At 43.8% G+C, this 18,737-nt stretch overlaps 2 protein-coding genes across 2 annotated transcripts in view; both read left to right on the top strand.

Annotated features, from left to right (window-relative positions):
* LOC106651713 (discoidin domain-containing receptor 2-like) overlaps window positions 1-18,737 on the top strand; it is a 159,400-nt gene that overhangs the window by 21,419 nt on the left and 119,244 nt on the right. Inside the window, exon 2 of the mRNA XM_023460904.1 lies at window positions 6,576-6,632. The gene's annotated coding sequence lies outside the window, so the exon portion shown is untranslated. The remainder of the gene's footprint in view (window positions 1-6,575; window positions 6,633-18,737) is intronic.
* LOC106651771 lies at window positions 10,424-11,506 on the top strand. The gene is made up of 2 exons (XM_014370437.2): window positions 10,424-10,747; window positions 10,809-11,506. Exons 1-2 carry the CDS (start codon window positions 10,727-10,729, stop codon window positions 11,298-11,300), a joined length of 513 nt encoding a protein of 170 aa, XP_014225923.1. The 5' UTR covers window positions 10,424-10,726; the 3' UTR covers window positions 11,301-11,506.

The following is an 18,737-nucleotide window of genomic DNA, read 5'->3' as shown; positions in this document are numbered from 1 at the left end:
CACACTCTTTTCTAGTGCAATTACTTCTTCTTTTTTTCTTTTCTTTTTGTTAACTCCTTTTTCCGCGCAGCGGCTCTTTCTCCTTTTCTCCGCAGCTCTTTCGTCACACAAGTGCAGCCACCGCCGCGCCAGCGAACATCGCCGCGTTGCAGTATATACCCGGGCCAGCTAGCTCCAACTCCGCGCACAAGACTTTGATAATCTTAAGGCAGCTCAGCTCAGAGCTCGCAAAGGTCTCTCGCTCTCCACTACTGTACTCTCTCTCTCTCTCTCTCTCTCTCTTGTGGTATAGTAGAGCTTGTATAGCAGCGAGCAGAGAGCTAAGAGTACGTGACCTAACCCTGGCACATCGGTTGTTGGCGCTGCTGCTGCTGCCGCTGGCCTTATGGTTACAGTGTTTCACGCCGCAACGGACTAGCTGCTACACTATATACGTACGTTTGTGTGCGCGTTGCTACAAAGAGACGTCGAGAATTGCTAGCCCTTACGGGTATACCCTTTGGCCCCCTACCTGACTGATGATCGAGATTACGGCGAGTGACCGCCGCCCCCGCATGTACCCACGCACACACTCAGACACAACGGCATCAGCGCCTTGATCCCCGCCCGATGCGCTTTCTCAAGGCAAACTCGCTGCGTGTATCGGAGCTTGCACGTAACACGGGAAAGATTCAGGGGTATTTATATATACGTGTACGATATATCAGCCATCGATCTGTGCTTGCGCGCTCGAGACCCAGTGAAATTAACCTCGAGCTGCCGCGTACAACTGCGAGTAGCGCACAATTTCATATATATATTGTTTTTTCATATATATACAGGAGGAATCACTGGACTATACAGTCGAGGAACTATGCGTCGGAATGCAGCAGCAGCAGCAGCGATGATATTTTACATCGGAGAATTCAATTTTGCGCGGCCGGGGATCGAAAACTACGCTTTGAACGAATCGCCCTAGTAGTAGTAGTAGTATTTTCCATTCGCTGCGCACCGTGTTTACAGCTGCCGCGATCGATATGGATTAACATGTGTGTAGTAGCTCACTCGACGAATTTACGAATGCTCGCGCGCTCGCGTCCGACTCACGCGCGCTGCGCTGAATTCCGCGCAGGCAGGCAGCAAACCAGATCCAGGGAACTCGACGTTATTAGTTCGTTTGGCCGAAGAATTTAATCATTAAAACGCAACAGCGCGGCAAAGGTACACCGGCATATACCTGCACGTAATAGGGCGGTTTGTTGTTGTTGTTGTTTTTTTTTTCATTCTCCCTCGAGTTCTACCGTGTATCTATAGGGTCAGAGAGATCGAACGCGATGCGTTATTATCATTGTTATACGCAATAGTCCACGATTGCAGCGCGTATAAGGCAATAGAGAGTATATGCAATGTAGGATGGCATTAGGCGAAGCGTAATGGCACGAGCTATATATAGCTCACTTAGGTCCGCGCAAGCTATACTCTATATGTGCGCGCATGGGTCGCTGCTGCGGCAGTGCGGCGGTGGTGCGAGAGTCGTAATTTAGCGTCGCCGCGGGACCTGCACCTTGGCGCGCTCTCTCGCTCGCGCGTGGCTGTATGTGTGTGTGTAATGTAAGCGAGGCCACTTTCCACGCGCTTGCCAAGTCTAATAAGACCATTAGATACATCTAGTATCTCTAATCTAAAACTGGAAACTCCGCGCGCCAGCTTCGCTGCTGCCGCTGCTGCGCAGTTATATACCATTGCCCGGGTACGTACAGCACCCGCACACACATAGTGGTACACTGTCTTTCTCGGCTAGCTCGCGAGCAGCTCGATGCACCAGCAGCAGCAGCAGAAACCACAACGTGCGTTATTGCGAGAGCTGCGGTATAATTTCACAACGAGAGTCTTGTCGCTGAACATATTGTTCGCGATTATAGATCCGTTTTTTTTTTCTTCGTTGACTGTGCAAGCTCGAGAAAAGCTCGAACCTGTCAAATAAATTTTACTAGTTTTTTTTTTTCATCTTAACGTGATTAAACGTGTTTATTAATCATTAAAAGTCCATCGGATACTGCGAGGTAAAAAAAGTTTCGTCTGGTTGGCGTGTTTCACAGAGTCGATTGGCCGAGTAAATAAAACGAAAAGTCAGACCTGTCATTGCAGTCTAGTTTTCTCAAATATATCCTATATTCTGACACCGCCGCAGCGACACTTTTAATTCTCAATTCTGCCCCGAGGAAATATTAAATAATATCGTTTTCTCGTTCTTACGAATTCATCCTGCGCGCACAGAGATATACCCATGACGACGACGACTACGATCGGGGGTGGAGGCTACAGGAGAGTTCGAGGGCAACCAAAGCAGGATTAAAAGAAGATAGCGAAAAAAAAGAAGAAGAAGAGGAAGAAGAGGAAGAAAGTCACGGAGTCACTCGGCCGAACGAAGATTTATCGCCCGAGACAAGATAGAAATTGACTGGGAATGTATATAATATATAGCGCCGCGAAGCCTCGTCGCGCGCGCCGCGCCGGAGGCTCGTTTTTCACACGGGGTTCACCGCACGAGAGAGCGAGAGAGAGAATTACGTGATATGGATGCGCAATATTTTTTTTTGCACGTACGTATATATGTATAAATGTGTTAAGCGGACAAGTCTATAACACGTTCATGCTGCTACTGCTGCTGCTGCGTAGTGCTGAACTGGTGGCTAACTACTAATGAAAATTTTCGCGACGCAGCGGCGAAAAAAAATTAATTACTTTATTGATGCGAGTTACAAACTTTCTGTACACTTTTTTTCTTTTTTTTTTTTTTTAGCCAGCCACGCTCGAGCGACGTACCGAAAACTCGATTAAACGTTTCATTAAAATGCATAAGTGTCGTCGTAGTTTTTTATTTTATTTTTATTTTAGCTACTCTTTTGATTATGTGTACACGTTCAAATTTCAAACGCTCATTTTAATTTACTCTTTCCCTCTTTTTTATTTCATAATGTAAAGTAGATGTTTCGCTCTCTCTCTCTCTCTCTCTCTCTCTCTCTCTCTCTCTCTCTCTCTCTCTCTCTCTCTCTCTCTCTCTCTCTCTCTCTCTCTCTCTCTCTCTCTCTCTCTCTCTCTCTCTCTCTCTCTCTCTCTCTCTCTCTCTCTCTCTCTCTCTCTCTCTCTCTCTCTCTCTCTCTCTCTCTCTCTCTCTCTCTCTCTCTCTCTCTCTCTCTCTNCTCTCTCTCTCTCTCTCTCTCTCTCTCTCTCTCTCTCTCTCTCTCTCTCGGAAGTTTATGGCATTAAACAGTTGAAACGTATTCGTATAGCGTATATGGCTCACGGGCACTGCGTTGCGTTGCGTTACACGTTACGTAGCTCGAGCTTGCAAATATATATACACGGGCGCAAATGCGCGCGCTACATTTATACGTGTATACAGCAGCGGCGCGTATATACGATACGTATGTATAAATTTGTGTTTATATGCAGAGCGTGATCGTGAATTCGGTATATGTATCACGCGCAGCCGATCTAATAGCTAGTAAATCATACATTTATCTGAACATCATGCGCGTTGTACGTATCGTAAACACACACGCGCGCACGCACACAGGCAAGGCGTACGCGCGCGAATGAACGTTGTTGCCGTTGTGTACATATACCGGAGAGGAATATTTTACGTTGGAATTTAAGTTTCGAAAACAATAATAATACTTTGGTATATCGGTGTCGATACGCACACATATATATGGGCGAATTCTTCAAGTTTATATTATATAAGGACTGCGAGGGGAAAAAGTGTCGCCTCGCACGCGCGCGAACGAAACTTTATCAGCCAATATATACAGATCCGAAGTTTATAGAAAGTAATGCACGTACCGAAGGGACCTCGCGACGGTCTTTCTCTCTTACGTACTAGCACACTTGATGTGTGTGCTTTTCGATACTTTTATACCAAGCCGCAATACTTAACGTACTTAACGTGCAGTCTTTACACGATCGCGAAGGATGATTAATTAAATTGAACAAATTGCCAAGCTCGTCCTTTTCCCTTTATTAATTCGGTTTTAAATATTCCCCAACAGTTAATTCACACGACGAATCGCGCGATAATAAATTACGATGTAAATTTCCTTCTCCCCACCCCGCGCACACAAAGTTGTAAGCGTAACAAATAACGTCCTTAGCACTCTTAAATTAACCACGAGTTACAGATAGAGCTCTGGCGTGGTTTTATTTTTCTCAACGGTACCTTATATACGCCGTATATATAATTGTCTCCGCGCGAGAGATGCGCTAATAGAGATAGAACTGCGCAGCAGCAGCAGCAGCTGTGTTCCACGAAGACGCGCGTCGCACCAGCTCGGGGATTTATTTATTGGGGTTAACTATCGGAGACATAAGTTTGTGCCGCAGCAGCAGCAGCGCAAGCGAAGTAAGAGAAGCGAAACGAGTTTGATACACAGCGCCTCGCGCGCGCGATAGCAGCAGCAGCAGCACTCGACCACTGGGGACTCGACTCTCTCTCTCTCTCTCTCTCTCTCTCTCTCTCTCGCTGTACGAAGGTGAAGAAACTTGCGGCGTGGCTTGGTATAACACAGTCGCACGGGACGACGCGCGCGGCAAAATTCCAATGACGTCGCGCGCTTGGTGTAGATATACGTATAGGTGTACAACGAGAGCTGCAGCAAAATCCTTGAAATAGTCGTTATATTGACTTTGACCGGGCCGATATAAGCGAGGTCGCGAGGGACGTGAAAAAAATACCCCCGCTGCTCGATATATATCCGAACTACGTGTATCCGATTGAATGAGAAAATTCACGACCACACGAGCGCGTATCCTTATTTAAAAAATATAACGTGTATAAAGCGACGAGCTTCGTCGTCGCTCAGATTTTACGTGTTGCATTATACACGCGCACACACAGAAGCTTGCGAGCATACAGAGGCTAAGTCGTTATTATTATACGCTGCGGAGCTAGGCTGAAAGCTCGCGATTTTGCAGCCATAAATAACGGGTTAGAGCCATAAAGTTCCGTTTCAACTAATTTTACGATATCTCGGGCTCCGACGCGTGTGAGCGCAGCAGCCACCACCACCACAGCCATCGCCGCTATTATAAGCTTTGGTGTGTCTTGAAAGCTTAGAGCATCATGCGCGCAAAATCCTGGGGACTTTGGGGGCTGGTATATGTGTGTGCGCGCGAGAGATGGCACACAGTCTACACACGTGGTGGCTATATAGTTATATCATAGCCGAGAGGAGAAAATTCGTGACTTCGACACTGCTTCTGCTGCTGCTGCTGCTACGGGTGCTAATATGCTAGCTCGTCATATCGGTATTTCGGTCACTCGCTCTCGGTCCAGCTGCGCAGGTTGAATTCAAAGTCGAGTTCTACTATCTCCACTTTTAGTGAGTGATATTCCGCATGCCAGTGATACTTTTTAAATTTAAAAACGTAAAGAATCGTCATATCAATTTAGTTTTTTTTTTTTAGATTACAAATAAGATATGTCGAATATAAAATAATAAAATTTAATTAAAGCCAAGCACATACGAGCCGGAGTCTTTGTACTCGCAATCTTTGATCGCGACTGAATCTTTCATTGATGCTTGCGTATCATTAAATTTGCGCATTATTTATCGAATATCGACGTCGAGAAAATTGAGACGTGCCAGCGTTATTTATTCAAATCGTATCGGCTGTGCAATCCATATTAGCTCGAGCTCTCTATAACATCGAACGCAGCGACGGCGACGGCTGCTATAGATCCCTCAAGTCCCTCGGCTCTCGTACGTATAGCACAATGTCGTATATGTATGCGTGATCGCGAGCTTCCCCCCTTGGCGTTTGAATAATAATACACGCTATTCTCGCTCGTAATTTCAAATTGGATTAATTAAGCGTTATTATTTTATTCGGCCTCCGCGCGCGATAAGCCACGCTCGCGCGACAATTTATTACCGCGGACTATAACCATTTTGCCAAGAGAGCTGGCTGTGAGAGCGCGCGAATGAATTTCCGAATTCGTGCGCGACCTGCTGTATATATACGATATAAATGTAATTAAGCTGCGGGGGAAAATTCATAATTCTAAGGCGCATGAAATTTTCTTGCCCGCGGAAACAAATTTATATAATGAAAACGTTAAGAGCAAAACGTTGTTGCGTCGCGCAAGTGTATATCGGGACGAAAACTGAAACTCGTAGTTATATATACCGCGCGTCAAAAATATAAAGCACGTCTTTCGTGAGGCGCCAACTACAAGACGGCTGTATCCTGATTTGCATTTCTCACACACACACTCGACGTGCAAATGACACACACACACACACATACACAGCCCCACACGGCGAGTTTCTATTAGGCGCTGGCCACGAGAGAGCCCGTGTACACGATCATCGCGCGCCTAACCACTTGAGGTTCGCCCAAGCACGAGGTATAATAAATTCAGCTTCGGCAGTTGGTTTAGTCGCTGTCGTGATGTATAGTCGGCAGCCGCTTAGGTGCTGGCTATGCACAGAGAAATTGTATCTATGCCCGGACGCAAAAGTGATGAACGGCGTTATAATTTTGGTGGGAGCATGAGTTTATAATTATTCACGAGAGTTTATTTTTTGTTGCAGATAATATACCAGGACTACGTCGTATGATACGTTAAACTGCTGATAAAACATTTTCAGGTAAGTTTCTTGCCACGCAGATAAAGTTGAATTTTTGTTTTGCTCAAACGAATTCATTCACGCTTAAAAAAACCACAATTCATCGTTCATGTCGAAATCTTAAACTTCCAACAGAAACCTCTAATTATGCAATCTTTTATAGCTGTATCTATCGAAAAAACATTTCGATCAAAAGCTGCATTCACTTCGAGCGTCATATCTACTCGAAGTTTCGCGCGCCGCTCGGAGTTTTTAACGAACTGCCTCAAATTTAATCAGCAAGATGCAAAATTTTAAATACGAGAAACTGGAGATTATACGGCGCGCACTAATGTGGCAAGGAATTATACAAGTTTTAAAAAACTTGAACGTAATTTCTCGCTCGCTCTCTCTCGACTTATATCAAACATTAGCCGTGAGTGTGAATGGTAGTAGTTGTAGAAGTAGTTGCGGCGCTGAAAAATGGAAAAAAAAGCTCACCTGGCACGAGCGCAACAGTGACGGCAGCGGTGGCAGCCGCGCCACGCCACGCGAAGAAAGCATAATTGACTGCTCGCAACGAACCAAGTAGTGGTAGTGGAAGCCGTGCTCGAGAGAGAGAGAGAGTTATATACGAACAAAGGAAACCGAAAATGAGAAAGTGAGAGGGAGGACGAGGAGAGAGAGAGAGAGAAAGGCAAGGCGCTACGGGTCGTTCGCAAAAGTCAAGCGCATTACCGACACGGGGGTGCAGCGGCTGCACTACTATAGGTACAGCACAGCGACTCGCATTATCTTCTCAACCTCTTTCTAAGCTTTTCTCTCCCCCCTTTAATTTTCTTTTCACTATCTTACCTAACCCCCCTTCGTTCTCTCTCTCTCTCTCTGCCCGCATTTATATATGTATATTATTCGCCCAGCAGAGGTGGGCACATGGGCACCCATCGGAGAAAGAAAGAGAGAGAGATCGACGCGCTGTACGTTGTTGAACACGTGGTTACGTTAGCCGTTAGCAAACAAGCCGACGTCAGAGAGGAAACGAAAGAAGAGGTTAGGCGCTTAATTGTTATAAATTGCCCGCCCGCGCGCCGCCGCCGCATCGACCGGCGAAATGATTTAGCGCTCTCGTCCACATAAATTGCAACAAAGATTCGCCGCCGCCGCTGCTGCTGCTGCTCGCGCGTTAAAGAAAGAGAGCTTGCACACTCTGTGCTCTGTATGTGCAGCGGTGGTAGCGGTAGTGGTGGCGAGGAGTAATTTACGAGGTATAACAGTGGGATTTATGCGCGACACAGCAAGACGAAGAGCTGAGCTTCTTTTCTTCGCTGCGAGCTCGAGCCAGCCCACCCGCCCGCAGCACCGCCGGCACAGCTGAGGATAACGCCTTCGGATACCGAGTCGAGCGCTAAAGACTCTGTGAATGTCTGTGTCTGTGTGTGTGGGTGGGTTATACCTATACCCTGGCGTGTATTGTGTTGCGGTTCTTTCTCTAGCCTTTGCCGCGGTGTATAAAGCATTTTTCGCGCGCAGCCCCATTATGTAACACGACACGAGGAATGAAATCGTGAAGACATTATATCATTAGACTCGCGATATCTATTTTCATTCCTTTTTTCTCTCTTGTACTCCCCTTGCTCACGAAGCTCGCTGCAGCTGCTAATTGCTCTATTTCTCTCGGTACTTTTCGCGACGTGTAATCCTGCGCTCGGGCCGAGGTTCAAGTTTTTTATGATTTTCGCGTTTCTTGCCTCGGTGCAAAATTAAAGTTCAAATGCGTCTCTATGCAAAAACAGGAAAAAAGAAATATATACGTCATCGTTTAACCGCGAGTACCTACACTTGTCTCGGAATCTTTTGTGCTGCAGCTCGCAAATGCACTTTGAGATATATACGTTATGCACGGGCTAAAGAGAGAGAGAGAGAGAGAGAATTACAGGCGAGCGCGTCGAGATTGTGCAGGAGCACTGCATTTACGCTTCCTAAAATAACGACAGCGCCCGGGTGCTGCTGCTGCTGCTGCTGCTGCCGCTGCGTTTCAGTTTTGAGGCATGTGCGCCAGGCTAATGCCCTTAATTAAATGTTCACGGATTTTTGGATATACGCGAATACGCCGCAGCAGCAGCACCCGGGCGTGAAGCGGCCACGCGCGCGCCGTACGGCGCGCACTTAGTTCTCAGCTCTGCTAGAGAACGTAGCCTAGCCTCGCTCCATATGCATTCTCTTTCGAGATTTAGACGTGTACTGCCTATTTACCTTGGGTTAGGATTAACCAAGAGGAGCTTTGCGAGCGAGCAAAACGTTGAAATATTACCGGCGCTGCGGGGATGGTGCGCGCGGGCGCGCCGCTTAGCCTCGGCGTCGTATACATATAGCCGCTGCTGCTGCTGGCTATGTTAATTCTGCTCAATCGAGGAGTTTCATAAATAATCGTATTAATGTCATTCGGCGCAGTGATGCAATTTCCTTGGCGCGCGAATGAGTGAGAGCTCGCAGCTCGTCTACCTCTCAGTCAAGATCGTTCTCTATTTTATTCGCGCGACGTCTAGTCAGAGATTCAATGTTCTAGATATAAAAAATTAAAGCGAGCGTCAAACGATCGCGCGAAAGCCGGAAACCCTGAAAATACATCGTTTATAAATTTAGTTGAAAATATTCTCGCGAGTCGACACGCGATGAAAAAAAAAAAATACTCGCGATGCGGCAGATTCATCAATGAAACTCGACGAGTCATCGAATGTATGAATATAACAAATCGAACGAAAAAAGATTCGCCCCGCATTGTTAATTTTCGAGACACGTGCGCTCACCTGCGCAAACGTAATAAAAAGTCGTAGAGAGAAAGAGAGAGCGAGACACGCTATACACTCTTGCTAATGAGTCTCAGCCATTTGGTGAATTAGCAAATTTAATGGAATTGAGAAATTCCTTGCGCTCGCTCGTTTCTGGCTTGTAACGATCTGCAACGTACGCATCTCTTCCTCTCTCTCTCTCGCTCTGTACTCGCTCTGTACTCTTGTAAAGGAAAGACAAACGCAGCTCGTTGCAGCTACTCTACGAAACAGCGTCAAACAGGAATTCCAATTAACGAGAGGGAGCCGAGAAAGGTAGGATCCGAGAGAGAATGTATATTGTATTATATACCTATGTGTACTCCTTGTGACTTGTACGTGTGTGTGCGCGCGAGCGTGTACACGCGCAATAGACAAAGTAAGCTAAAGATTCTGCTGATTCTCGCAAGTCCGAATTTCTGCGGAATCGTTCTCTCTTCCACGCCGCTCTGCATAATGCAGTCAGCTTCTCTCTCAAAAGCTCCGCTGCTACCTCGAGAATGTGCGCGTGTGTGTGTGCAAACGCGTTGGCGCAAACGCCTCCCAGCTCTCACATTGTGCATCATCGTACCGATGCGCTGACTCGGATAAGGCACGTATACGCGCGCGCTAATCTTAACCGTTTTGCGTGCGCAGCCCAGCTGTAACAGCGTGTGTGTGTGTGTGTGTGTATTTCCCCCGCTCGTAGATGTACGTATATGAGTGTACATAATAATGTATACAAACGCTCTACTCGCTCGCTCGTTTAATAATGACGATGGCTTGGAAAAACATATTGAAGCGTCGCGATGATGTTTTTAGCCCCCGAGAAGGTTGAGATAAGCCAAATCTATAACTCTGACGTTGTTACCATGAATTTGCATTAATTTTTTATACTTCCAATATTAGATTCAATATTAGAAAGATATTCGTTTTCGATTATGCTCGAAGGCAATGAATTAGCGACGACAGTTGACGAGCAGCAGCAGCAGCAGCTCGTCTCGCGAGAGATCTCGGTATTGTTTACATTTTCGTAATACATCTACGTTACGCCGATTTATAAATACCATCAAGTCAGTTCGTTCGAATAAGTGAAACTAGTTTCACGTCTGTGCTTGATTCACGAAAACTCTGATAACATTTTTGAAATTTTACGTTCGCGACAAAAATAAGTTATAAAATTTTTTGCACGACTCAAGTCAGAGAAGTTATTCCGTAAGAATAAAGGGCAATAAATAAGCCTTGCGAGACCCATTTTGACGTGACGAAATTTCAACACGTTCTTTGATATCTACTCTATCGATTTGTTTTCTTCGTCCTCGAACAAACATGGAGATTAATCAAAACAACGTAAGTTAAGAGAGAGCAAAAAATTAGCAATTCGTTGTATTTATTTACGATTAATTTACAGTCCGACTCCGATTCCGGGTCCGATTCTCTCGAGGACTCGATCGTTAAAAAATCGTCCAAGTGTGGAATCACAGAATGTGCTTCCAATGGAACATCTTTTTACGGAACACGCGACGTAGACTTTCAAGACACGACGAACGACAACCAGTCCATTAAAGATTTTAAATTCAAAAGCAACGGCGAGCAGGGAACGGCTACCAGCGGCGTGAATTACGGCAATTCGGCGCGCGACGACGACGATCATCGCCAGCACCGGATGCTCGACATCAACGGGAACGAGATCAAAAATGGATTCTCGAGCAAAGCGAAGTTGCCGAGAAAAATTTACATATGCGATATGTGTCACATGACGTTTCACAACAAGGAGATCATCGCCTACCACATCAATTGGGTGCACAATCCGGAGGACAACAATTTCTGCGACATGTGCTTCAAGCCCTTCTCCAAGTGCTGCACGTGCAAGTTCTTCAACCTCGACACGTTGATCGATTGATTACAGTTATGAATATTAGCATGGTTATTATGTAAATATTAGCGTACACGCCTTAATGTATTAAGCAGAATTCGACTGAAGTTGCAAAGATGAAAGAACTTCTTATGATATTAGCTGTGATTTTGTATATCTATACTGTAGTCTATAGGTACTTGAATTTATGAATAATGATAGATTAAATAAATAGTTTTATTTATTAAGATAAACCTACGTTCAACGCTACGTCAGTATTTATTAACCTGCAAACCTCAGTATACGCATTAGCAATTGTAGCAAGCTCTCTTTGAAGATCGAAGCATTGGAAAGTAAAATAAATAGGAAATCACGCCAGGAACGGAATTATTTATAAAGTGGAGGAGCTGAAAAATGGGCCGCTGAAAAATATACCGCGCGACAACTTGATCAGTGGTAACGGTCGGCCAGTGGTCAGGCGCGGCGACACGTGTGCTGCGCACTCGTAGGTATATATAGGTTCCGACTCTCCTCTCCACGTGCGGAATAATTATGCAAATCGACTCGCAGAAACAGAGAGAAAGAGAGAGAGAGAGAGCGACGTTCGCTTACAAACTGTGTAGTAGTTGAAGAACAACGAGAAAATAAATGAGCCTTGGTTCGTGTACGTATTCGTCCATTTTCTCGCACCGGCCGTGTGTGCTGCCGCTGCTGCGGCGGAATAGTATATAGAGCCATTTCTTCTCGCGCATGTGACACCCATGACGCCGAAAGTTACGGCCGAGCGCAATACCTCCGTTTCCTCTTTTCATTAGCTTTTGTTGTTACGGTTCGAGCCCGAACTATAGCCCGCGTATACATTGTTTTAAATGCTTCGCTTTTGCTTATATAGTTGTAAGTTGAATTAGATCGTAGAAATTCGTTGAACATCGTATATTAGTAGTCTCGAAATGTTTCAAATGTTTTGATGCATTTATACTCTGTATAGAAAAATATATACTTCATTGATAATACACGGCCTATATAATGTTGTTGAACTTGGGCCGAACAAGATTGCTCCTGCTGCAGTCGTAAATCATCTTAATTACATCAGTTATATATCAAAAAGTTAACTTTATACATAAGTCATTTCTCGTGCGATCTATTTTCTTTGGAAAACTATAATTCTCGAAAAACTTTTACCCGCGAGGCAGGTACCAGCATTTCTGATCCATTACCTATATGCCCCTCTACATTAATGCAATAGGCCACTGTCAGTAAATTTCAATAAAAATCTGAGATAAATTCCACTTCGAAATTTCTTCTTTCGATAATTGACAGTCTTCTCGTATCTTCGAACGATAAGAATTTCGGAATGAAAATAATGTAGCTTGAAATGTAAAATTATTTCATTTTGCAAAATCGAATAATCGAATTTTTGCTCATTTTTTCCTGAAAGAAAGACTCGAATCTATTTGATAATTATCGATATAAAGTCCAAAATTAAACGTATCCACGCGACGCTGGAATGCCAACACAGCCTGTGCGACATCGACACGCGTATGCATATTAATTGCACTTTCGACAGAATTTAATTGAGCAGGTTGAATTTCATTACAAACCCGATGCATAGAGAGCAATAGTACTAAGCTCGTGGGTACGATCACTGGGGTGCTTTTCATTACGATATACAAATGCATATCAGCAGCTCGTGTGTGTGTGTGTGTGTGTATGCCATGCATACGAGGCTAATCAAACCATCGCGAAATGAAACTCGCGTTTAAACAAGCTACTCGTGTATGGCTTCAATTGATCTTATAGACAGGGAGGTAAAAAAAAAATACCCCCGCAGTGCACGAAGGTGTACAAATGCCAGTATGTGTGTGTATTTATAGCTCCGGGTCGCAAGCACGTTTGAATTAGAAATCAATGAGAGGGAGAGAGTGTCACGTTTGACACGCTTTTACTCAATCGCCTGAAAGCAAAGTCTCTCTTTCAGCTGCGTGCCGAGTGTATATTTTTCTTCAGACATGTATACTGTGCAGAGCAAAGCTTGTTTGTTTTCTTCGAAAAAAGTTTTTCTTTGGCCTAGTTATTTTTTTTTTATCCCAGGGCAGAGATAGCACTCGTTGTAAAATTTTTTTAACGTCTGTGATTCGTTCGAAACAAAATCTTCGGATTAGCTCGGACGGAGAGTCAATTTTCATTTCATCATTTTAATTCGCGTGAATTTGAATTGGAAATGATTCGTATTTTTGTGCCCCCTTCGAAAACACTCGACCGTTGCTACGACTACACACCTCTTTCTTCCTCTTTTTTTTCTCTTCATTTCCTCGCCGTGTACGATGCAGTCACGATTTTGCTACTAAAGTGCTTTCTGTAAAGCCGCATCTATTTGGAGTCACTTTACTTGCTGCACGCCAAAGCCGCTTCTTTTTTTTTCGCTCTCGTGTATCGATTACCCAGTGATCGCTGATTGAAGATCCGACGATGGCGTTTTTCTGTGCAGCCAACCTCTGCCTCCGCATTGAGATAGGCTTCCGCAAAGGTAACCGATATCTTTTCTATACACGGAAAGAAGAGCGTTTGAATCGATAACGCTAGTCCGGCGCGCGCTTTTACCTTGATTTTATTTGGTGCCCGGATATCGGTCAGTAAATTCATTCAATTTGTTTTCCAGTTAAAATGATCGACTCATTTATATTTTGCACGACATTAGAAATGAAACGACGAAATAAATTTGTACGGCGCACTTTGTATGAAAGCCCCGATGGCACGTTGATGTGGATTTTCAAACGTTAATAAAGTATCGACCTAGAAATAAATGCGCGTCTTTTGCGCGGATGCGTGAAAAAATTACCGCAGACCCGGCTTCCTCGAAGCGGCGCATTGAAGAGCACCAGCTAGTTTAAGTAGATGGAAAAAGCGTCATTTGCAGCGAAAGATGAAAGAAAAATGTGACAGGCCGATTATGATAATTTCAGCATCGACGAAGAAATGGAAGTGAGTGAGAGAACGAATCACACTGCTATATTATACAGGCAGTAAAATCAAAAGAATAAAATTGCTCTCGAAGCGTATTGTACGTTTAACAAAAAGAAAAGAGAAGTCTCAAAAATCTCGATATAGATTTTTTGAAACAAGATCAAAGCCATCTTTGAGATTTATACTTTTCATTCAACGGGATATAAACAAAAAAATATTTATTGTTTAAATTCAATTTATCGCATTCGAAGCGCGAACGATCCGACGAGATCCTCTCGAAACGAGAAATAGATGGGCACGATTCGAAATGTATATGCAGCGACGGAAATTCTTCTTTTTTTTCCCCGTTGTCGTCGTTTTTGCATCGGCCGTTCGCGTGGACAGGAATATCAATGAGATAAATTCGCTTTTCGCGTTGTTTAGGACGCCAACAATTGTCGACGATTGAAAATCGACGGGCTGTTATATCAATTCGTTGCGTATATAGGACATGCAGGAGCGGGGCACAACGTCACGACAGGCGTCACTCTGTCCGCGGCATGTGAGAGAACGAAATAAAAATAATCTACATTTATTTTATCTACAAAATTATCCTTACTTACGCACGATCGTTATATAAGTTCAGCGCGTATACATCATATTGTCAAAACTTCAGTGAAGCCTACTTCATGTATGATGATGATGATGTATATAAAAAAGCTCGACTTTTTTTTCTACGTTCCACGCGCTTGAATACGTACGCATTAACCAAAGATTTCTCGGCTGTAGGAGCCGCTGCGAGACGCGAGCACAAAAACACGAGTAACGTGGATTACTTTACAAATAAATGAATGCTCTAAGCTGGAAGAAAGAGAGCGCAGAGATCGGGAAGAGAGAGAGAGAGTGGAGCACTCGAAAAAGCTCGATAAGAGGCTGCGCGGAGCTCCCCGGGCTTGGCGCTGCTCTGCTATACACGTAATTCGACATCAGCGCGCGCGACGAGTAAAGCCTCTTTCGGACGATTATCATTTTGTTGTCTAGTTACCACGCGGTGGCGAAGGGTGCTCGTTTCTATATACCTTTTTATACTTTATTCCCGTTGCATTTTTGCCTCGCTGTTAAATGTTCGGTGAAAGATAGAGTCTTGAGTGAGAGAGAAGCGTATCTGTCGAGTGGCGCGCCGAGGTATATAGTACCATGCCCTATACGTATAGTACAACACGCCGCTGCGCAGACAGCGCTAAGCCAAGTCTATAATCGTCTTATTCCCATGTTAAATCTTTGCTTTCCACTTACAATCCTTCAATGATGCTTTTATGTACCTGCGATACTTCAACACTCCTCCACTTGCCATGTACACCATTCAGACGTGGCTCTGTTTTCTATTTGCCTCGTTCAGTCGTCGCCCCCCCCCCCCCCCCCNNNNCCCCCCCCCCCCCTCCTTTCCTGCATTAAGCTTTTTTTTATTCAGATATATAGTTTAGTTGCAAGAAGATATGTTATTTTATGAGTCGTTAGTCGAGAGCTTACTTTTTTCGTCGCGTTTGAGTAATAACAATTTCGACCTTTTTGGTAAACTCAAAAGACGCCTCTCAATATTTGTCAATCTTTAGTAGCTTTTTACCTCGGCGTGTCTGGGTACATACGTAATTCATCCTCAAAGACGACTTCTCTCTGATGTTACCCGTTTTATCTCTCGCGACTTGATGCTCTTTTTTACTATTATTATTCCTAAGCAGAAATGCATGCCTTTACAGACACAAGACGTAAAAGCCGTGGGGCGTGTCTAAGTTTTTCGTCACTTTTTTTTATCGCAAAAGTAAGAAAGCTACACGAAGAAAAAAATGATTCCATTGTCTGTACGAGACTCGTAGTACATGAGTTTTGAACCTTTGATAAAATTGACCACGTATAATTTTGCTGCTTTGAAGCAAAGTAAATATTGTGTATTATATTATGATGACGTAGTAAGCAACGTGCTCGAATTTTCCCTCTCAATGAACTTTTGGCCGAATTTACTTCAGAACTCTTTCTTTGTTCGGCATAACTCGAACGAAATAAGATGCGGCTGCAGCGTATGAAATGAAAAATCTCGCGTAAATGAAAAATTGATAATCAACAATCGATTTAACCAAACTTTTTTTTTGCAAAGTTAAATTTACATTCTCCGTGAAAAGTAAACTTGGTACTTCCAGCCACGAAACTTCATCGAAACTATCGCTCTAACGCTGAAATCTCGTTAATGATAAAAAATTGCGCGCCGTGCTCTGCGCGCGCTGCAAAAAAAAAGGAAAAACTTTTCCATTTCTACGTCTTTCGCCTACCGCACACGTTCGCCCTGGCGCACTCTCACGATCGGTGTGCCGTGTTCTTGCACTGAGCGGGTCTACTATCGCCGCGCTGTAGTTGGGGCGCGCGCGCGCGAGCGAGCGAGCTGTTAGCAATATTCCACATCGATAAACGCCAATTCCACTAATGTGCGCCGGGGATCGATATCAAGTCATCCGCGAACATTACGGCTATCGTTTTTCTGTTTCTTCATTTTTCTCCCCCCGCACACTCGTGAGCTGTTTCTTTCCCACTCTTTTTTCGTAACTTTTGCCTCGCGCAGTTCTCTTTTTTTATTTAGATTTTCTAGATTGTGGTAATCAGTATGTGATTATATTGGTTACTCGATACTGCTTCAGCTTTAAATAATAGTTATTCATAATTAGAAATTTAATTTATCAATCAGTTGTAAGAAAACACTTCAGAATCGTATAATTACTATGCCTTGGTAAAAATGTGCTCAACATTAATAATGGCCTAAAGACCAAACTTACTTCAGTATTAATTGACTCATTTTTTGCAATTATTTGTTACAATTATTTTACGAACACAAAGCGGATTTTAAATGTCCAAAACGACAATCCATTCAAAAAAATTAAGATAAATTTTCAACCTCTTTAAATATATTAATATATTTACTCATGATATTGATTCAGCCTCCACCGCTAGCTGGCGAGTACCGTCATGTGTAAACCTGCAAGTGGCAAAGTGAAAATAAATGTATAAGTCAAAGCATGATTTATTTCTTGTACAGTAACACAATCATTTATTTTATTTTATTTCATATACAGGCTTATATCGTACGACTTCTCATTGTGTTATTTTTTATCTAATACTACTTCATAGTCATCACTATAAGCCTTCACCACTAGATGGCGGGTACCAATTCATTTGTAAATCTGCAAGTGATCTAGTAAAGACATCTGTACAAGTCAAAGCGTTTTGTTAATTTTATTTTCATACAAGGATTTTTTGAATTTTTTCTTGTGGGGAAATTTTTGAACAAAGCTCCAAACCATTTTAAGACGGTGAGTGGTAAAGTAAAAACGTATGTATAAATAAAAATACGATTTTACAAGAAGCTACTGTTTTCTACTCGAAAACACTCATGTCGATGTAAAGCCAATACCTGCATAAGCGACTGCCTTTACATCCTCTCTGCGTGCGCGTTATGGAGCAGAAATGACCGTTTGGCAATTTCCACGGCGTAATCTCGGCGATCCGATGGTCGAGCGCTAGGCTTGGCCTCTGTATACGCTGGGCCACACACATGCACGTACACACTGCGTGGAACACAGCACACACACACATACACGGAGCCTTATATATCTTTGCGATTATTAGTTCGCGAAGCAACATGCCGCGGATCCGCACGTGCGGTTAGTTTGCACTATTGAGGATTTGCTCGGGAAATATATGTGCGTGCACAGTGTGTGCATGTGTTTAGTCTGTATCATGCGTATGTATGTGCGGGGTCGGCCCTGCGCATCGCCATCCACGCGAATTGCGAAGCTTGTGCATCTCGCAGCGCCGAAACCGATACACGAAAGTGACCGAGATTGTTACGGATAATGTGGAATGTTGCTTTGGCCAATGGAGTTGGTACCGGTGGCCGTTCGAGCCAAAGCTTATAATGCTGAATTATAATGCTGGAGGGAATTTACATATTGCTAAGATGCGGATTGCGACGGCGAATCGTTGTGTTATTTCAATTTCACGTTTTTGTCGTCGTATAACTTCGTACTTGTTAACTCTGTTAAAAATAACATGAATAATTACGAGACAATTGAGAGATCTTTGGCGGATTCCAAGCTTCTCATGGAGAAATTTCCTGCCAATGCGATGTTGCTTCGGCTGCTTATGAAATAAGTCACGCAGATCAAATCGCGCATATGCACACCGTTTTCGAAAGGATCAATGGGGTGTACAAAATTTACGCTAAAGTGACTGCAGCCAGGAATCTACGACTGTAATGCAGATATTTTTCTTGGGTTTGGTCGTATTTTTTTTTTATCGTCGTAACGTCTCGTTTGTATTGCGCGCCCCGTAATAAACAATAAAAAAATGAAGTTTCTCTGTTTTACAACAAAATATCAGGGCAGTGCCAAAGCCAGCATCAGCACACATTTCCCACCGTTTCCTTCGGAAATTACATTCAAACTTGAATTTTTTTGGTGCAAATTAGGGTTGTTATATTTTTTGTGTTATTTACAA

Source organism: Trichogramma pretiosum, unplaced genomic scaffold (assembly GCF_000599845.2).
Source record: "Trichogramma pretiosum strain Unisexual culture from Peru unplaced genomic scaffold, Tpre_2.0 scaffold129, whole genome shotgun sequence".
Taxonomy (NCBI): domain Eukaryota; kingdom Metazoa; phylum Arthropoda; class Insecta; order Hymenoptera; family Trichogrammatidae; genus Trichogramma; species Trichogramma pretiosum.
Note: the sequence above shows the minus strand (reverse complement) of the source record. Positions and strands in the feature narration are given on the sequence as shown.

What these genes read in the sequence shown, in the direction of transcription:
- LOC106651771 (XM_014370437.2), top strand. Translation starts at nt 10,727, where the DNA reads ATGGAGATTAATCAAAACAAC. An exon ending in TGGAGATTAATCAAAACAAC is followed by an intron (nt 10,748 to 10,808) that starts GTAAGTTAAGAG and finishes ATTAATTTACAG; the next exon opens with TCCGACTCCGATTCCGGGTC.